Genomic DNA, 21,775 nt, shown 5'->3' with positions numbered 1-21,775 from the left:
GCAAGGTATACGTATTCAGGTACACATTGCAACTACTGCCATATACCTGAATAAAAACCAGCTGCTACCTATTTTGTGTGGAAAACACTCTACCTTTCCCACAAGCAAACAACCACTTAAAGAAATTGAAGTCATTTACACCAAGCAACACGAACACCTTATTCACTCAAGGGGAAAGGGATACTTTGCTACATGCTCCAAAGCCCATTACATTTTCATCTCAAGGAAGTCTTCCTGGCACCTCAGTCTAGGGGAAAAAATCTTTTAGAAACTGTTCCTCATGGAAATAGTCATCATTCAGTGAATGTCATTTTGCTGATATGTCTGCAGGATCTTGTACTGAAGTCCAGATTCTTATCATAATTAGCACAGTGCACCTCTTCTAGCATAGATGGTACCCACAGAAAGATCACTTTGTAAATACACAAAAGAAAATCTGAGAACTTCATCTCTCTTCAGGTGAATCAAATCCCCCTTACACAAAGGAGATAAAATAGAACAGGCTTAACAGTAGGACTAGTTATGACATACAAAGTACATATTTTATGTATGTCACCTGCTGATACAGTTCAAGTCTGGACTAAAAGGAACTCCTGCAATACAGAAAACATTGTAGTACTGCCCAGATTATTTAGGGGCATCTCAAAGGAACAAAATCCCTTCTGACTGGGCCAGTATTGTATCAATATTTATATATTAGCAGAGCAGGAATGAAAAGAATCAGGTATTACAATGGTTACCATGATGCTCTTGAAAAAAAATTAGTCATAACTGAAGATGTGAGTATCGGTATAAAGACAATAATGGGTGTGTTACACCCTCAGAATGTATGAAAATGTCTAAATACAATCATTTATGTAACATAAGCACTCCACCTTCTCCATTCTGATGAACCTTGCCACTCAGGCATATAAAAAAAGATGTACATGAACTCATGTGTGGGCCGTGGCACAGACATACCTGTCACATATGGGATGATCTCAGCTGAATGAAAACCCCTGCCATTTACCAAGCACTCGAAACATACTTCCCCTACATTTTTCCACCTATCACAGATAACATAATGAATGAAATTGATTGAACTGATACATATTATCATATGAACAGTTTCTGCGCAAAGCTCTGAAGTACTTTCAGTTGTCTGATAGGAATTATGAGTGTACACAGAATAGATAGTGACACAACCACATTTTTTGGCTCTTGTTTGGCATGTCCTGTTTAATATATTGCTTCTATTCCAAACTTCTGTTGATATCATATTTGATTGTCTTAAGTTCCCTGTGCATTTTAGTATATGACAGGCAGACACAGATCACAGACAAATATACATTACAAAGCTGACATGAGCAATTCCACAATGAATAAAGCAGACTTCCCAATTAAGTATTATTTTGAGCTCTCTGGCTCTAAAACCAAAACAATAACAAGTCTGCCTTCATTTATTGCTCTACTTTTCTCATGTATACTACTGAGAAAAACATTTTAGAAGTCTGACAATTCAGTTTAGGTAGAACTTCGTAAGCTATTGGATCAGGAAAAAAAGGATATTTCTTTTTTGAAATTCCTTTTCTTTAAATTTACTCGTAATTTTAAAAAACATAGCGAAAGGTAGTTTTAGAACTCACTGTTCCATAATGAGAGCTCAAGAACTTTTTGAAGCATTTTCCGAGTTTAGGTCATCTGTGTTTTGGAATTTAATTTCATAAAAAAGCATCATAAATTGTATGGCTTCTTCGTATTTCAATAAACAACAAAATACACCTCAGATTAAGCCTCTCTTTTTAAGTAGTTTTCAGACTGCAAAGTAGTCATTAAGATATGACCGCTGTCATATCTTCATCCTCAAGGAAGGATCCACTGAGAGTTGACTAAGGCTCCAAGATTGCAATCCCAGACAGAATCAAGTCCTAAAGTTTTCTTACCATCAGTTTCCCCTTTCCATTCAACAACATGGTTGACTGGACAAAGTCACAGCCATACTTCTAGCCATGAGCTCCTCAATAGCATCTTCTCAAATTCCACCTCTCCTAGAAGTAGCCTTTTTACCATCTCAGGCATCCAAAAGTGGGAGTATGTTGTCCTACAGAATGCCAGTGGACAAAATAAATGGAATGCCTCTATTTACTCCATTCATATCCCTGTCCCCCATTTGACAGACTGTTCCATACTGCACCACTTCTATCATAACACTGTACCCCCAATTTTACCAACCAGCCCATCCACCTCGAAGCCATGAGTTCTTGTGACACTTGTGACTGCGAGCACTCGCGAGCAGCAAGACTGGGGGACCACTGCTGAGCAGAGCAAATCCATCTCATTGCCTGGAGCCAGGGAACAACTCATCACCTGTGAGTGGGAGCCAAGATGTGACATGAGCCCTCGCTTAACTGAGACATAAGCTACATGATGCATATTCAAGCCCACATGGTGACTCTGCAGAGTCATATGCTTTCTGAACTGAAGAACTCGAGCTTCATGGGAGGATGCAGTTATTCTGGGAGTCATACGCCATCAGGAGATAATTTATTGACACAACGCAAACCTTCATAGTATCTATGGGGCCCTCCATGAACTTCCATTGAACAATGAAAACTCAGCCTCACAGAACAGCATTAACCACTCTGAAGAGTCTTCTAACTGCTCTCCAGTTTCTCCGGTACTCTGGATATTTTCCAAGTAGTAATTAATAGAGTCAACACTTTCCCAGTATTTGGTGTTGATTCCCTACTACACAAAATTGCTTCTCCTAAGAACAGTGAAATGCAGCACATGTGAAATCACATTGGATGCTTTCAGATGTGGAATTTCTACAGTATTTGCTGTGGATAATAAAATCTCATCAACCCTTATTCATACTCGACAACAACATCCATTTTCTGTCAGAGCCAGGAACATGAAACAAACAAAAAAAACAATGTGCTATCTCCTCCAATTATGAAAAAAAAGAGCCTCTATAAAGCTTTATTTGAAAGCAGTATCGAAGCACGGTAAATAACACACTGGAAGAACCATGATGCAATATGAGCTCCATATCATTTAGTTATCTACCTTCAAATCACTACAGAAAGGGAAATAGTCTGCAGTTCATATGGTGCTTACAGTAACATGAAGCCTGCCCACGAGCTGCCCATTAGTACCCATAACCAGGCTTGCCCTCTCACTCCTACCATGCAAGAAGCCGCAGCTTCCCCAAAACACTTGGACAAAGTTTTTACTGTTGAAGGGGACTTCAGTGTTCTCCCCAGAAGTGCTGTTCCAGTGCTATCAATATGGGATGTGCAGCCACGCAGCCAGGCAAAGCATTACCAGATACCAATGTGATATTACCACCAGGAGAAGGCAACGCGGTGACGTATGTAGCAATTCTTGCACTCCAGAGGTGACAGATATAAAGGGAAAAGGGATAGCAGTAAAGACAGAAAAATGCCTAAAAATCATTAAAATATGATCAAATGTGTTTTAAGATTATTTTTTTTCCTCATTTACAGTTTAGGAATGAACACCGGTTTGCTGCATACCCAGCTTTCTTTATTCATATCCAAACACTGCCATTGCACGGTGGCAGGAACTATCAGATCCTGAGGCTAAGAGTTAGCAGCTTGAGTGCTAGGTTTATTGAGTTACTGTAATTCTCTTGACTTCTGAAAATCAGACCACTGGAGCACAGTTTATTTAAACCTTTAAAAACATTGATGTCTAAGTGCTATTTTACAGGTGCCTGAGTATCTTAGGGGTGGCCCAAGAGAAGGAGCTACAATAAATTTTCCGTGATCTTAAATTTACTTCAGACACATGGGAAGTTCTTAGGGCTCAAAGAAATAACAAATACCATTGTGCTAGAGGGACTACCCACTTCAGCAAGATCAAAACCTGAGCCTTCTATGATACAAATACAAACGTATATATATAATTTATTTATAAAATGCTATTACCTTATATCTATAATATGTAGACACATACTCTCAGCACCTGAGTCTAAGTAGATCACCTAATTACTGGATATGTAAATGAAATAAAAGTTTTTATTTGTGTTACTAATTGAATACAGGAAGTACACAATTTTCAAATGGGGCATTTCTGTTCCAATACCAGATACCAAAACTTAATTACACAGTAGTAATTACTTCCTCTTCATTATATTGTTTATAGGTAAAGAGAGAGAGAAAGACCATTGTATCCATTATGGTTAATGTAAATGTGGCACTTGGCAGAAGAAGCAGTGCTGACAGGCATGGACACAACTGTATCTTTGCTGAATTAGTCAAAAGTCTCTGTACTGAGGTTTTGCTAGCTTTTTACAGGTTCACAGAGGAGAGCAGAAAACATGCCAGCAAACATTAAACCTGCCAGGAATTTTGCAATGCATTTCAATCATCAGAAGGACTTTATATCCCGTAAGAACTTTGTGGTTTCTATGAGATCTGAAAATAAAATAAACTAGAATCAGGAGGAGGAGAAGGGAATGAATAGCGGCAGCAGATTGGGGAGGGGAATCAAATGCTAAATAATCAGGTTGGGCAGACAATGAATCTTGAATCAGGGAGAGCCAGAACCAGGGAAGAGGCAACCTTCCAAATACTTTTAGGTTATTTGGGAGTATACCTGTATGGTATTTGGTGACACATAAAGCAATAAACTCATTTCTGCAGTGAACTGGTGGCACTAAGGAGTCAGGGAATACAACATTCCAAGGTACTGGACAAGACACTTGCAAAGAGCAGGGTGGGTTGATTTCTTATTTATCTTTAATCCCTCAAACAAGCTGACAGTACTAGCTGTGGAGACATCTCTATCCTCTCCTCCCACCCTAAACAGTATTCATAATACAAAAAAAAAAATGTTTGCTGAAAGAAACGTCACACAGACATGGTACCAACCAGCTCTTGTGAAAGGGAATGAGGAAAGCACAACAGAAGCTACTTACATTCTGGTATTGCTGGTCTTGTTGATAATTACAGATTTCCCAGTTTGATCCACATTGTGATCCATTCCAAAGTAAGCTGCCACTCTGTGTACCAGCATCCTCTGATACGATGACATCTGAGGAAACTTTTTATAGTGATTACTGGAAAAAAAAAAAAAGCAAATTCCATCGATAATTACATTTCCCTGTAAGCTATAATGAAACGACAACAGCAATGCCTTTCCTAACTCAATGGGCAGTAGTCTGAAATATCCTCCTTGGTGCACTCGCACATTGATGCTCACTACAAGAAGGCAGAAAAGAGGAAGCCATTATATTTAAGATTTCTAATAAGCACATTTCCACACGCTACAAAGCTCACATTTCATGCTATCAACTGGGCACTGTGTGCATTGAGAAGAACTCACTCCCTCCCCCACAAACGCACACTCTGCACAAACAACACAGATTTGTTGAGACACCAGCAGTGGTTTTCTGCCCTTCTCCTAAAGGTCAGGCACAGAGTGATGCTGGGGAGATCTAGACTGGCACATTCTAGTCTTTCCTCTCTTTCTCTCAAAATGTTTATTTCCCAAGAGTGTAATTCTTCCTCTGCTCCTATTCTGACTCTCTACTTTTTAAAGCTGTAGGAACAGTTAATTAAAAAAAAAAAAATCCACTGCAAAACCCCCCAAAGTTCAGTTGTATTTTCCAGCATGCTAGAATAACAGAGCACACAGGGAAACCTGCATGATAGCGTATTTGATTATGTCTCCTCAGAAATGCCCATGTTGTATCCTCTGCGCTGAAAGCTTGACTAATATTTCTGGATCCAACTGAGCAGAGCCAGTGAAAGCCACTGAAAAGTTATTGCAAGAGGAAAAGCAAAAGGTTTTCATTTACATCCATTGTATTTTAAGCAGACACAATGTGTCAGGAAATAAAAGCCTGATCTTGCAATGTGCCAGTAAAAGGGCTCAGGATGCTGAGGTCCATATGAGTACATCAATCACTCAGATGAGTTTCTGCATGCACACATGGCCTCTCAACCAAGTGCAGAGCTCTACTTACTTGTTGTCACTAATAAAATCAATAATTTCCTGTTCCATTTTCAAGAGTATCATCCTGTCCCTGTCAAAAAGAAAAAACAGAAACGCAACGAACTGTAGCATCAACTATCAATAGCCATTTTAGACCAAAAAATGAATATGGCAACATTTGTAAGGGAATTTTGCCAAGTGTCAGCCATCCTGATGAAAAACGAAATGTGTTTTGCCCTGGCACATCTGAAGAAGATTCCACTTGGCACTGCTGCATCTTTTCCGACATGAAGACAGACTGAGCCCTTCCTTGCATTCAAGCACAGTCAGAGGGCTTCCAGCCACACGGAGCTGTATCAGCATGTTGCACAAAACAGTCCTGAGTATTGCAGCTAGCTCTGGTGCTTTCTCACCATTTTTGATGGAATATGACATTTCCAGCTAGTCTACGCTCTTTTCACTAAAGAGATGCTGTCCACACAAACGTCCAGCATTCCATAGGACATGCATCTTTCTGTAGGCAGCGACTGTTGAGTGAGAAGACTGTGCAGGCTGATCTGGTTAAGAGCACAATGGAGATCAATGCCACGAACGGGGACTCCCAGGAGACAGTGCTGCATTTCTCACTCCAAATATTCTGTTTTTCAACTGGAAGTTCTCAAATGTTCCTTTTGTCCTCCCTCTTCTGCCAAAAACATTCAAAAATGTCCAAGCATAGCCCTACATGTATGATTTTTCTAAGCTTGACAGAGTCCACCACTCCTTAACTCTTTTGAACTCTCTCATTTTGTACAGGTAAAACTGTTCAAGGACTTTGTCATCTACGTTGTGAGCATCTAACCTCTTGGCTTGCCTAGGACCCACTGAGGGAAGAGAAATTGTCTTGGGCCAGTGTTTGGTTGTTGCTGAGTGATACGTGTGTGCCCAGGGCCAGGTTGCACTGTTTGGTGAGGAAGAGCTGCCACCATGATGTCATGGGGCAGCACATGGGGCTAATTACCAGCTGTTCTGGGCTGCATGCAGCCTGATCTATAGAAAAGGTTACACAATCTATAGCCTCTCATTATTTCTAGTTTTCCTACTATACGGCATGCATCTAACAGATTCAATGAAATTAACATTTATAACAATGAATAAATTCTTAACAAATCCTTTCTTAAGCATTTAGAGGCAAATTTAACAGAAATGAGCTCACTACTCTAAATGAAAACTGTGGGAATACCAAGAGCAGAATTCAGCACTGTGCACAGGATTTTAATTGTCTACGGCAATACCAAAAGAAAGCTATTTTATATTCATACACAAATCTCCAACTGCAATCATTATAATATAGTACCTTTAAAATCATGTAGACTCTATATGCAAGAAGGTAAGGACAAAGACCAGATGTCACTGAAAGCAAAATTAAGTGACAGATGACTGGAAGGGGAGTACGCATTGATGACTTTTAACAGCTTTCTGTTCAGTTAGAAACCTACCTTCTTTACATTTTCTCTCACACCCATCTCCAGAACTAATAAAACATGATGTATAGCATATGGGATTTCTATGACTGGCAGATACAATTTCAGGAGGGTCAACTCCAATGCAGAAAATACCTACCTGGGGTTATTCTTTAATAATTTAAATTATTGTGTGCAAATCTATCCCCGTTGAGTCTGTATACTCTTGACTGCAATCTGAAAAATAAAAACAAACACCCTGCACTCGTTTATTTTATTTCAACAGTTATGATTAAGCTATGCTTTAAACCAAGTTCCATTTTCCAGCTGCAATCTGAAAGCATATATTCAGAAAGAAAATATTCATTTGGAGTTAAAGTATATAAAGAGAACTTTAACTGTGGAAGCATGAGGTGGATGCTCATGATTCCGTTGTACTGTTCTACGGAGACATAATACCAAAAGTAGACACTGAATGGAAATACTGGCCATTTGAAAATCATGAGAAACCACCAATGTCAAGCAAGTCCTTTCCATATACTTCCTTTAAACTCCAAAGCTTTTAAAAATGGTTTTATTCATCACTGTATCTTTGTATCGCTTAATACATGCTGTACATACAGAAAACGAGGCGTTGTGCCAGTGGGAATTCTATTAACAGACTGAAAACACAGTGACACCTGAAGTAGGTGGGTAATGGGGACGCGTGACAGCAGTCAGAATTAATTTTCCAGCATCGCCGTACTGCCTGAACCAAAGGTACGCGCAGATCCGTGAGCTGGCGTGAGCTGTGGAGAGCTCCATTGAAGCCAAATGACAATTCACACCAGCTGCGGATCTGCACCCAGGTAGGCAACGATTATTTTTAAGACGTTATGCTCTAACTTTGTACCATTGATTAATAAAAAGATTTTAAAAATATGACTTTGTTTAGATATAAGAGCTGTTCTGAAGAAGTCGTAGTAGGTGATAATACGTGATAGGTAACTGCAATATTAGGTGGCAATGCAGGTTAAAGGTAATGGGTGGATTTCTTTATGGTATTTAAAAGAAATTCTCCGACATAGAGGAGTGATACTAAACAAGATTACTCCGCTATCTACACTGCACTAACAACATGTCAGTGTATTAACATCAATAGAGGGGGGAAAAAAAAGGTATTGGTCAGACACTTATTCTTTACATAACCATACATGTTTACATGCATTTAAGTTCACACCACTACAGTTAAATATTCAGAACAGTGATTCTACATGAAAAAAAATATCTGCATCAAACCATTTTGGAAGGCTTCCCACTTTCAAAGCCCAACATTTCTATGAAAAATTCATGCACACACCATTTCATGTTCTGAATTTTCTCAATGTATGAGAACATTTCTGCTGAGTATTTATGCACAAATAAAGAAACGTATGCTTATAAGAGTAATTGCAACCATTTAAATATTTCAAATTCACCTTTTGATAACATTCTGATCTTGTTTTTTTCACTGTTTTTATCTTTATTTTTATCTTTCTCCTTTTCTTTCTCGGAGTCATCTTTATTAGTTTTATCTTCTTCTTGCAAACTAGGAAAACTTGAAAGCTGTAGTTGTATTGATTCCTGTTGGGAGGAAAAAAAATAACTTTAGGGCCAGATTCAGTACAGTTCCTATGACTTGCAACCTGTGGAGATATGCATTAAACTGCGTACGGCTAGAAAAGCTGAAGCCAGGTACATTTCTTTCCTATTTAAAAAATGATTTTTTCCAGGAGAATAATGACATCTTAGAAGCCAAATCCTACTAGTAGGTGATTTGAGACCTACATGCTTTTAGTCTACCTACATTAAAGGCACATTATTCTCCACTTTAATTGTCTCCCAAGAGTTGCTGAAACAGTGAAATGGATTTCATATGGGCCTTTGTAAGGAATTCTAAAATTTAAGACATATTGCATATGTCAAATAATTATCAGTGGAAAAACATCTGAAAAATGTGACTTTTTTCCCCACAAAAAGGAAGTTGCAGGTTCACATGAACTGCTTTGTACATGTAAACGCAGCGTCAGCCAGACTGAGAGTTCAGGCTCTGATAGAAGAAATATGCCAGCAATTATAAATTCAGCTGTATCCAAAATGGTTTACTAAGTTACTGTATCACATACTTCACATTTAAAGATGTGCAAATATTCCTTTAGCTGAGGGGGTGAACTAGGCACTGCAATACTCAAACAAGTTGTGGTAAGCAAAATTCTCCGAGGCACTACATATTTTATCCTTAAAATTTCAGTACTTCAGAAAGACTGAGTCCCCTTGAAAGTATGCTTTAGCTTTAAAAATTAATTAAAATTGAGAATTCAAGCTGGTTGCCTTTCCTGATTTGCTTTAAGGAACTTGCTATTCCCCACTTACAACATTACTTATATTGTGTTCGCTTGAATAAAATGCAAATTGAAATATCTTGAGAAATATAAATAACACTATGGTAACTTCAGAAGAAAACAATCTGATTGTACAAAACTTAAGGGAGCAGACTTATGTGTTTATATTTTTCTTGAAAAAATCTCAAAATAATAACATATGCTTCTGTGTAAAAATTGAATTAAGCTGCAGCAAAGCTTGGTGGTAATGCAATATTTAATACAGGAGAGTCCTGCAGGCCTGATAAATTTCTGGCATCAGGTTAATGAAATCCAAATTCACCCTTGCTAGAGAAAATCAGAATTTCCTGAATGCTACTGAATTCCCCTAACTCACAATTTTTCACAGAATAATAGCATAACAAAAGTATCAATACAGAACTTAAAAATAAGGGATTTTTTTTTTTTAAGAAAAAAAGAAACCAGACCACTGTTAATGTAACTGATGCTTTCAATATTTATTTTTTAAAACAAAATTTAGGTTTGTTTTGTGCAAAGAACTACAAGCTGGTCACCACAACACATGTAAGACAAAATCCTAATGGAACAAGGTAGCAGCATAAACATGCCACAGTTAAGACAGGAATTGGGTAATTTCTCAGTCTAATCGGATGTGGCACAGAGGACTCAAGATGAAAAGCACTGTAAAGGAGAAACAAAGCCTTAGAGCCCCTATTTAATGTGAACTACTGTCCTTAATCCCTACCTCTGTTATCTCTAGATGACAATATTAGCCAAGATCTCAGTGTATGGAGGGCACAAGAGGAGGACTGCTGGCCACTTGAGATAAGAGGTGACAGAAAAACATCCACTAGCCTGCTTGGTTGCACTCAGAGGACTAAGGTTGCGCCTGCTTTCTTTCACTTCAAATGGCAGAACAATTTCTTATTCAAACCCCATCCTTGGATCAACCACTGACAAAAGACCCCAAAGGACAGCCCCGACTCCCTGCGCTGCCCCGAGCAGAGCAACCATGTCATTAGCTTTCTAAACAGAGGAGAAAAATGTAACTGGCCGTGCCATTCTCAGGACATTAACCTTAGCTTCACAATGGCTGCTAACATGCACTTATTTCTATGAAAACAATAGACTGTGCACATAAGCACAAATGAACATACAGTAAATACTGTCTTACATTTAACGTAATGCTTCTGTATTTGGTTGCACTAGAAGAAACACACATGAAGGGCTGTAGAGTCGTGAAAGCAAGCTACTGTGTATTTTGTTATATTTTTATTGATTTTTCTCAATAATAAAATACAGTGTTAATAAATACATTGATACAAGGTAAGTATAGTGAACAACAAAATAAATGTTCAAATTGCAGTAATACACGTATTGGTCAATAGTATAACATTAAAGGCAACATTCCTTGTAAGTAAGGACATAGTGAACTATCAGGTAAGCGTTCAAGATCAAGTAATACAGGTAAACAAGTGTTTTTTCCCTACACAGGAAAATGAAGGCAAGTATTCAAATATAAATACAAACATCAAGTCTGCAGTACAATCCATACTTTGTAGTTCTGGCAATGTACCGTACATTCTCTGGCAATTAATTTTCTGTGCTTTGTAAACCATTAAGATTAAATAATAATTTATAAAAATAATAAAAATAAGCTTTTCTCCTCTAAAGTGAAAGCAAAGCAACTGGGTTGGCACGAAGCTTCCTGTACCCTTCAGCCAGTCCAAGAAGGAGGCTGCAGGTCCCATGGCAAAGCTGAGCCACGTTCATTAGCCAAAGGGCAGTGAGGGCAAAAATGCAATTCCTACCTCATTAATCACACCCAGCCAACTGCATCTTTACAAAGTGGAAGCTGGGTCCGGGGAGCATTTCATCTCCCGTTATTGTTTCAGAATGGTCAAGGACACCCCTGCCATTCCCAGTGGAATCAGGAAGGGGTGGGGTCTGTGTGTGGCTGGAGCCCCTCCTCCGCCTGGCGTCAGGAGGTTCAGTACAGGTCCTGTGCAGTACATTATCAGCTACCATGCCATGATTAATACAGTCTCTTTATAATATTCTCCTTTTCATTCTCCAGTAAACAATAGAAAATACAAATGAAAGCAGAACAAAAGCCACGTGTCTCAAGCAATGAATGTTAAGCTAGAAGCATATACCTAGAACAGAACAACTGATAAACTAGCTACTGCATAAACGTCATTGTAGAGCAGTAGAACATGGAGAAGTCCCCCTGCTAAACAACCTGGTTTTTGGTCTTTAAAAAAAAATAAAAAAATAGAAAAATCTCTCCATATATGAGCTAAGGGGAGAGCTGAATTTGTTTCATTTCAAGTCAATAGAGGAAAGTGAGAGAAAGTACACTTGAATGTGATTTTTGTTTTTGTGCTAGGCTTGCAAGAAGTCACTTCTTTCAACTCTCTCCATGGCTGATCTCATTTGCACATACACATCTCAAATTACAGGCAGTGCTCACGTTATTTTGGTTTTGGTTTGTATTTTTTTATTCAAGTCTTGTTCTTAGCAGGCAAACAAAGAAGCATATTTAAGGTGTTTCAATTGGGGTATTTTTTTTTAGTTTTTTTTTTTAAAGTGGGTCTACAAAGACTGCCACCAGTGTTAGGCTCTGGGGTGAAGGAACAGAACTCTACCAGTCACAGGGAATACAACACTACCAGTACAGACAGACTCAAAGACAAGGGTTTTGATACTGGAAAAATCTACACCAAGAGTTTAGGAAACAAATGCCACTTGATAGAAGGCATCCTTGACTCTACCAAGGTATTCTGGAGAGCAAAGAACCTGTGAATTTTAAGTGAATGGGATGCTGTTATGACCTGGAGTCTCAGAGGACCCAGAAACCAAAGCATATTCATAACTGTATCTGGTGCAGCCTCAGAAGAGATAGCCTTAGAGAAAATAACATATTAATATTCTTTTTGATTGTTACTTTTTTTTTTTAATTTTAGAATCTGAATTCTTTTGAATTCTTTTCCATTTGCTGAAATTTTCAGGGGGTCTGGAAAAAAAAGCAAACAACACCCTGTGACATGATGTAAAACTAATATTTCAAAATAAAGTTCACGCTAAACCAGATAACTCCAAAAAGATGTGTTCACTGTCAAATGTAATTTTTCCCCCAAGAAACACACTTCTAAATGCCCAATGAAGTAATGTAGCCATGCAACAGAACCTGGAGGTCAACCATGCAGCTAACAGCAATGACTGTAAACGTACCTGATTATCATGAAGAGTTTCTGCTCCTGGGCGAGGGGACGACTCCTCGCACACAGCAAGACTCCGGACAAGCTTTCCTTTAGCTCCTGACTGAATAAGACACAAAGAAAAATAGAGAAAAAACTCCTGCTGACTCCAAGTCACATAAGCAGCACACATCAGCTGTTCCTAAGCATTCCAAATATCTACCTATATACTCATCCAGTAGAGCTTTACTTGCCTTATGTATGGACAGAAAGCTATTGTAAGCAATGAGCCGCATACGGAGTGTAGTAGGTTTCTTTGTGCTTTTAATCATTTCTGCTATGGTTCACTTACTTCCACTAAATCCACTAAGAAATTGGAGTAGATAATCCAATACTAACAACAAGGAACAAGACAAAACACACAAGTTTTACAGATTTTCTACTTGGAAAATTAAAAGAAGCTTCCCCTCCCACCCTAGAAGCTCCTTTGTTCCTCTACATCCCCTCCCAGGAGCAAGGCAACCTCTGTTCCTTTATGTCAGAATTATGCCATTAGAATAAAATTGAAACAGTGTTCATTACTAAAGCAAAAGGAATGAGATTTCCTTCTCCATTGGCTCACTCAGTCTAACAGGTGCACACAAGCCCAGAAGCACCTAAGTACTGTGGATAAATAATGGGGTGCCTGACATATCTTACCTAGAGGAACTCCTCAACTACTGTGCAACATGATTAGGGATGTAAGGAAAAACAAAACAAAAAAGCAAGCAAAAATAAACAGAAAAAAAACCACCACAACCAACTAGCAAAAGGCCATCATTTCAATTGCAGACAGACGTTCATCTAAAATTCTTTATCTGACCATGGCAGCTTATCATGCAATTCCAAACAGACACGGGCCCTTACCTTGGATCTCTTTTTCTGCTGGTTTGCACCTCGTTTCTAGGTATGGTAAAAAAAAAAAAAAAAAAAAAAGTTTTCACTTGAGTAGGAAACGTGCATAACAAGAGCATTACCAATAAGTAAAGAAATTAAATGATTTCTAAACTAGTATTTTAATGAGGCGCTAATTGCAAAAAACAACTTCCCCTAACCCAGTCTGGAAAGCAGGAAGAACAGAGAATCACCTCTGCTCACTTTATTCATTTTAAAACAGGTGCAATCAGCACAAACACTGCATAGTGTTTTGTAATTTTTTTCATAGAATAGAATTACAAAAAAGACATACTTAAGTAAATGCTCCCCCTCTCCAAATTCCTTTTTAAACTGTAGTCTCCCCCTTTATTTAATATTCCATTGAGCAAAATGCATTTAGACCCCCTCATTCGATAAAGTCTTCTTGTTAAATTACCTTCTTAGGCTTTGCAAAACAACTTTTTGTTGGCAGTAACACCTACAAACCAAACCACATATTAAGTAATTATTTATTAGTATTACCTGTAAATTCATGAGATCAAGGTAGTTTTCTAAATCCCCAAATAGGGAAAACAGTCAAATATTTCACCAAGCTTTAACACAGACGTGTAGGAATTAACTTCTCAGAAAAATTAATAACATGGACAGCAGCCTAAAGAGCTTGAAAGGTATAACAAATAACAGCATTTATTGTATAGGGAGATAAAAGGAACCAAATAAAAAACAAAAGAACAAAAAGAGACAAGTCTCAAATTATGAGGGAATAAAATAAGGGAAGCATAGGCAATGAAAGAGGTCATAGAAATGGAAATGCAATGACAACACGTCAATATTTGAAGCACACATCCACAATTCCCATCTTACCTGCAGTTCTGTCTTGCCATCACTCAGCTTTTCCTCCTTCTCCTCTAGTTCTGAGCTTTCAGATTTATTAAGGATACAGTTGTCTGGGGTCGCTTCAGAGATGGCAGACTCCTGCTCTTTCACAGCTTCCTCCGCTATCTCCTGGTTCAATTTACCTTGCTCAGACATTCTTCCAGACAGAAATTAAAATAACAAGATTTGGTGACCTGAAAGGTCAAGATACCACAACACAAACACACAAAAACACCAGGGATGAATTTTTTTTTAATTTTTTCTTTACATTCGCAAGCAAATCATTTCATTCCCTTCAACAATGAAACTAAAGCAACAAGGAGCTCGATAGTTGAGAGCTACATACACCTCAGCTGAAGTGATGTACTCAATCGACAGCACTGGGTAACAGCAGAATTGACTTGCTACAATCAAGCAGAGCTCCAACTGAAAGAGTGCTGGGGGAAAACAGCTTTAAGGCAAGGTTCTGAGACCGTTGGGTGGAGGGAAGGGTGGCAAGGGGCTCTACACAACAGCTCAGTAGAACCATGCAGGGAAGAACCTACTCTGCCTTACAGGCGGCTGGCATACCCCTTCTCCCCTACTCTAGATTTTTCTTTTTTTTAATTTTAAGAAAGAAACAAGTGAAAGAGAATGAAAAATAAAAAAACAAGCACCAACAATAATATTGTGGCTTTTCAATATTCAGCCATGTCTTCTGTATGCAGTAGAAGCCTGTGGTGCTCACTATTGGTTAATAATAAAAACTCAATTGGAAGGTAATAATTCAAAATAAACATGAAATCTTAATTTAGCAATAATACACTCAGGGCTAGCGTTTGCAGGCATCAAACTGACAGCTCCATTATTAAAAGTCTAAGCCTCTTCCCAAACCTCTTCCTAAGCCCCATGTCACTCTCCAGCACTGTGGAAATCCTACAGGAAGCCCACGGCAGGTATTTCTAACGATGATATCCTAGCTGGACTGCATTTACTCTCAGCTCACAATGGATTGCTGTACAGAAGCTCTAAAAGCCTTTCAAAGTTAAAGCCTATTATTATTCTTTCCTCTCTAGCACCCTCTCCAAGCCTCCCCACTGATCAATTGTCAAATGAGACTCAGGAATAATTTAATAATTTCTTCCTCCCCAATCATTTGGCTTAAGATGCATCTTCAGGAAAAAACAACCGCAGCTGAGGAGTTATTTCTGCAAGTCTTTCACGAAATCTTGCCACTTGTCTATAAGGATACAGCGGCTATTAAAAAAGCCACACTTTGTCATGTTTCTTTTTACAGGTTCTAATCAATACTCAGATTCGTTAGCACTCACCTTCAGTTTTCATAAGCTATCCTTTAAGCGAAAAAATAAAGTGTACTAGTGTTTTGTAACCTTATTAATTTCAGTTTTCACTTTTCTTTTGACATGATAGGCAAATAAAATCCTTCCAACATTATACATCAAAACACTGTTTCCCTTGAGAAGAACTGTGGATTTTGCAAGATAGGAAGCCACATGGGATATTAAGCTTATAAATTTGATCGCAGAAAGTCAATTCAAGCTTTGAGTTGTCCTCACCCCCCAGTCCTTCTACCCAGGAGGTGTAATGCTATTGGCTAATCCTCAGCTATAGCGATACTTGAAGCACTTGGCTAAAATTTCAAAACATGATGAACTGCAAGACCAAGAGTTGGTCTGTTAAAAGGTCTTTAATTTGTTAAGGATTTATAATCAAGACATGCATACACACAAGTTCTACCTGCGCAAATCACCCCCATGCTCATCTGCATCTTCACACAATGCTTACAAACCAGCTATAGTCATAGTTAAGCAGCTGCACCAAAGAAACCACTTACCTGAAAAACTGCTATAATTCCCACTGTCTTCCTAGCGTCTTCTGTTGCTCTTCGCTAGTTAAGTCCACACAAATGATCAACGACAACTTGAGTCCCATGTCCCCATTAGCAGTTCAGCATGCCAATCTCCATGCTGGTTCTTCAGAGAGTTTGAGGGATCATCGTCAACCTGGAAAAAGATGAAAAGTAAATAACAGTAACGGTAATGATCACGGCATGGGTAAGGATGCATTAGATAGGACCAGGTTTCTAACACTAATGACCGGCTTCAAGTAAATCACTTTCACAGCTTGATCCAGCTCCACCTGTCTCAAAACTGCCTGCTTCTTCTCTAATGAAGGCTAGAGCCGGCTGTTCAAGGCATAACAGCTCCTACGCAAAGAACTAAAATTAACAATTGCATTATGCACTGAAGATTACTCACTTCAATTCTAACCTTTTTTAGTGAATTCCAGCACTTTTCATTAAAAAAAGCACACATACATATTTATATATAAGCTCATCTGTTTGCTTCAACAGAAATCTCTGAGGGCATGAGCAAGAAAGACTTGCCTGTTTTTAACAACAGCTGCTGCTCCGACTAGAATTTAAATCTTCAAACAGTATTGAAAAATCAGCTAGATGGGGCTTTCTGGAAAGTGACCCCCTTTGTCGGAGAGGGAGGGGGTGAGCTGAGGTTTAGCAAGCCAAATAAAAGTGAAATTATTGAGAAGAGGAGGAGGATGAGTTTGAAACACTACTCCCCAAACAATACCCAAAAGAACTTCCTGCCATACGTAAGATCTCCAGGTTATCACCGGAGAAATAAACCTGAAGAAAGATTTGCCTCACTGAATTGCATTGATTGCACTGCAATCAGTATACTCTGTTCATCAGGAGAGTGCTGGCCAACTGAATAACTGGTGTGAAAGAACGCAAGTATTTTGAGACAAGGTTGATCTGCCAGCCATGGCTGAGTGCTGTGCTGTCCTCTCCTCAATGCTTGCCTGTGCACAGAGGTTGAAGCAGTTAGTACACATGCACAAAAACTGAAAATAGGAAGAAACCCACAGCACTTTGCTTTGGAAGGAAGAAAAAAAGAGAAGCTGAAAATCATCGCAGGTACCTTGTTTCTGAGGTATACTCAAAGCTGCCAGGCAGAATTGACAGTACACAAGAGCTTCCAGCACTCAAGTGGCTGAGTTTCATGACACCAATACGCAATTCAGCGTTGCACAACATCAAGTCCTGCTTCCTCCAGAACTTCAGGCACAGAGGAAAAGAGCCCATAGCTCTATGAACTTCCACAATGCCACAAACTTTCATTAATGTAAGTATTTCCTAAAACCACTTAATTTGCGTGGAGTAAAACGAAGTACATCAACCCACTCACACGTCAGTATTTCTAGCAGGGTATTTTCAGTAATTCATCTCACTGAGAAACGTACTTTGCCATGATGCGAGTGGAAAAGTAACAACATGGAAAATCATGCCTAAGCACTCAAGCACATGCAAAAATATATTTAATAGAACCAAAACCCAGAGAGGTGGTGGTGGGAAACCAATCTAAAAACCCATCACCACCACAAAAAAATTTAAAAAAAGAGAGAAAAGCACACAAAGAAACCGAAGGTTGTGCAGTGTGTTAAAGTTTCACCTCGAAAGCAGCCAGGGAAGATAACACTGCAATCAGAAACTTTCCAAAGCAACTAACCTGTACCAAAACCAGGACACAAATGATTATTTCAGGATTCTTCAGTGTTATGACATGGAATGGATTAACTATTCATAAAACCAAGAGAGCAAACCAAAAAGCAGACCCCAAAGCAAACAAGCAAAGAATATCACAACCAGTAAGCGAGGAGATCTGCCGCAGCTCCAACAGACAGTTCTATGCCACCGATGCTGGACACAACCTTATCATGCTTCTTCAAAGACACATTTCTTCACAAACCCAATTCCCCATGTTGTTATAGTTAAGATTCCTAATGCCAACATAATTTTTCAATGGAAAAGTATGAGAAAACCATAGAACCTTAAGTTAAAACAACTCAAACTTTCCTGAGAAAACAAACAAACAGAAAGATAAGCTTACAGTGTGCAGTTATCATTTGTCAGACCTGCAATGAAAGCGTTTCTTGGGAATATTTTTAAAAAATCTCTGGGGAAAAAAATGGCAAGAAGACAGGTAAGGCTGAGACGTATACCAGTCAGTCAAGCCCTTTGTCTTCCCTTAATATAAATTTCCTCCTCCTCCTCTAGGTAATTTGCAAGTGATGACTAATCACTTACATACTACAATACGTAAGATACACTTCTGGTTGTTTGGGTGGGTTTCCAAAGGGACTCAGATTCATATATTTCAGGGAGGATGCAAATAGCAAAATGGCATCAGGCAGAAAATAGCCATTAGAAGTGAGGCGTTTTGACGGGACACGCATTTCTATTTTCCGTGCATTCCCAGGATACCCAGTCACTCAGTGATGAACACACTTTTTGCTACTGTCAGTCCTACAGTGACAGCTCTGCCATGGAGAAGCATACTGGATCATTCTCCTCCTTGCACATCAGAAATGTCAGCCCTGATTTGGCTGTCAGACCTCAGCACTGCCGTGACGCAGGAGGCTGAACACACGCATTTAGAGCTTTCGACCTCAGGAAGAAGGAGCAATGCCTGTTGCTAGGCAAAAACCACCTCCCTCATTTAAAAGAGAGTCTAATTTTATACAATGTTGGGATCTTAGATGTGGTCTGCAGGAGCTTGCAACAACATTTGAGCTTCTAATTCCTTAATACAACATGAGCATCACACGCAGCATGGAACAGAAGATTCAGGTGCTCACCAAGCTGTTTGTAGAGCTTCTTCCAAAGAAATCACATCATCAGTTAGCAAAGAATTTATAAAGGCCAGCTGATCAGCATATGTTGTGGGATGAAAATGCTTCTTAAATTGTTTTCTTTATCAATAGGGTTTTTGCTTCAAAAGCTGAGGGTGCTGCTGTGCAGGAACAGATGCTGCTGGAGCCCAAAGAGAAGGGGCTGCAGGAAGGCACGTGCACTCACATATGCTTGCATAACACACACCACGCATATCCCCAGAAAAGCCCATAGGAAGATATACACTTAAGTTAATACACGAGTTTAGGAACTATAGCAAGATGAGCTGTCAAAAAAAAAAAAAAAAAGCACAGAAGGGAGCAATGAGCAAAAGTATTAGAAAGCCCACCTCACTGAACATCTGATAGTGGATCACCAACTGAAATTAAACCGCAAAGCTTTTAACAAAACCATGAAAGCCCACCACAGGAGAATAAGCATTCCTGTTTTAGGTATCAGCAAATACCTTCATGGTCTCAAAAGCATTGCCCACATGCATTACCAAAAGAGGAATTTTGAGATTCTTATGCTCTGGCACAGCTGCGCAGAGAAGCTGCGGTGCCCCATGCCTGAAGGTGCTCAAGGCCAGGTTGGATGGAGCCCTGGGCAGCCTGACCTGGTGGAGGGCAGCCCTGCCCATGGAGAGGGGCTGGAATTCAATACTTTTTGAAGTCCCTTCCAACCCAAGCCATTCTGTGATTCATTTAAGGTAAGTATTGTCATGTCCTCTCTCAGAGGAGAAGATGAGCAGTTTTTAAAGCCTGAACACTTTAACCAGGAGCAGGCAGCACAGCACAACCCGCTCAAGTGACACCCAAGTGTTTTTTCCCAATAAAGCCTTGAAGTAGAGGTAAAAGCAATTCTCTCTCCCACTATACAGAGGTCAGGCACTGCTTCCACTACGCAACACATACTGCATTCATACTGATTCAAAGACAGCTTTGATTCATTATTGCTAATTCCTGGAAACCATAGGAAATGGACTACAGCATTACCTCCAAATTATCAGTACACTCAGCCCTCAATGGTGCCAAAATCCCCATTATTTGACCCTTACTTAAAAGTTTCAGTATCAAGCAATTCTGTGGTAATCTCAGGGTTCACATTGAAAACAAAGCTTCAAGTCTGCCAGAGCTTTCAAGAAAAGCTTTAGAATACAAACCCTATTAAAAAGGAAAAAAGAAAATAAAGTAAATCCCAGAGCTTTTATTTTGAACACACTACTACTCAGTTGTCTTCGGTATCTACATCACTAAACCAAGCATACTGAGTGCTCCCTTCCTGTTTTCCCACAGAAATTTTTATGCACTTGAAAGCTGCCTGCTTAACCTTAAAACACAGATATTTTAACAAAATGTCTGAAGCCTCATTTCCCACCTCCTTTTGGTCTTCACTTTGCCTCTTCTCCACCATCACTACAAAATAGATGTAGCGATTGCCTACGTTTTCTGCTCCTGTGTGCCACAGACCTTTGCAGATAGAAGGCTATTTAGATTTATTCACTGTTGGCATTTTAACACCGACTGTCAGACAGCAGAAGCCTTTGTTTGTTTTTTTTTTCCAGGGCTGGCAGAAACATGAGTGTCTTGCAACAGCAGGCTACTGATCCACCTTAAACACTCCAGCAAACAATCCCCAGCAGCAACAGTGGTCAAATTTAATGGAAATAGATGAATCAAACTATTCTGGATAAGATTTCAGATCCAGAGACATCCAGTTGTCTTTTAAGAAGAAAAGAGGAGAGAACAGACGATAAGAGGAACAGCATCCCAGCTGAACTCCGTCTTCAAAGGCATGAAGACTAGCATTGGCTTTCCTCTCAACCTGCACATGAAATCCAGATTTAAGAATTACAACAGGGATGAGACTATTCTAACAAGCAAAAATTATAAAGCAGTGTTTTGTGGTTTATGACTGATTTCATATTTCAAAGGGATCTTCTTGCTCCTGTGGATTGCCACCACAATTTTCTGCTTTAATCCCCTGTCAGAAGACCTCATGTCACTGTCATCATCTTCAGCCAAGCAGTAGCAATGATGTTCCCTTTAGCTTGTTTTATTTCTGCAAAGCTAGAAGCTTTGCCCAGGAAAATAAATAGCGATGGCTTACAGGGAAAGCCTGTTTACATATTTAAGAAAAGGCTCAAAAAATTGCTCTTTTATCTGCCATGATGGCCATTTGAAGTCTCCCAGGATCAGCATGAAAGATACAAGGTACTGACTGATCTGGCTAATAAATGTCAATCACAGTAGTTTATCAGGAGCCAAGCAACACCCAAACTTTTAACAAGCTAATGAGACATAAATCAGCATCCTCAGAATGATATGTTTGCTTTAGCCCAGACTTCAG

The 21,775-nt window shown here is 39.2% G+C and overlaps 1 protein-coding gene across 1 annotated transcript in view; it reads right to left on the bottom strand.

The window, feature by feature from the left end:
- ARPP21 (cAMP regulated phosphoprotein 21) overlaps window positions 1-21,775 on the bottom strand; it is a 133,128-nt gene that overhangs the window by 83,686 nt on the left and 27,667 nt on the right. Inside the window, 9 exon segments of the mRNA XM_021386232.1 lie at window positions 4,925-5,065; window positions 5,975-6,034; window positions 7,546-7,569; window positions 7,571-7,622; window positions 8,843-8,987; window positions 12,980-13,069; window positions 13,852-13,887; window positions 14,725-14,930; window positions 16,571-16,739. Coding sequence (XP_021241907.1) covers window positions 4,925-5,065; window positions 5,975-6,034; window positions 7,546-7,569; window positions 7,571-7,622; window positions 8,843-8,987; window positions 12,980-13,069; window positions 13,852-13,887; window positions 14,725-14,892 — 716 coding nt within the window. The 5' untranslated portion in view covers window positions 14,893-14,930; window positions 16,571-16,739.

Source organism: Numida meleagris, chromosome 2, assembly GCF_002078875.1.
Source record: "Numida meleagris isolate 19003 breed g44 Domestic line chromosome 2, NumMel1.0, whole genome shotgun sequence".
NCBI classification, from domain to species: domain Eukaryota; kingdom Metazoa; phylum Chordata; class Aves; order Galliformes; family Numididae; genus Numida; species Numida meleagris.
Note: the sequence above shows the minus strand (reverse complement) of the source record. Positions and strands in the feature narration are given on the sequence as shown.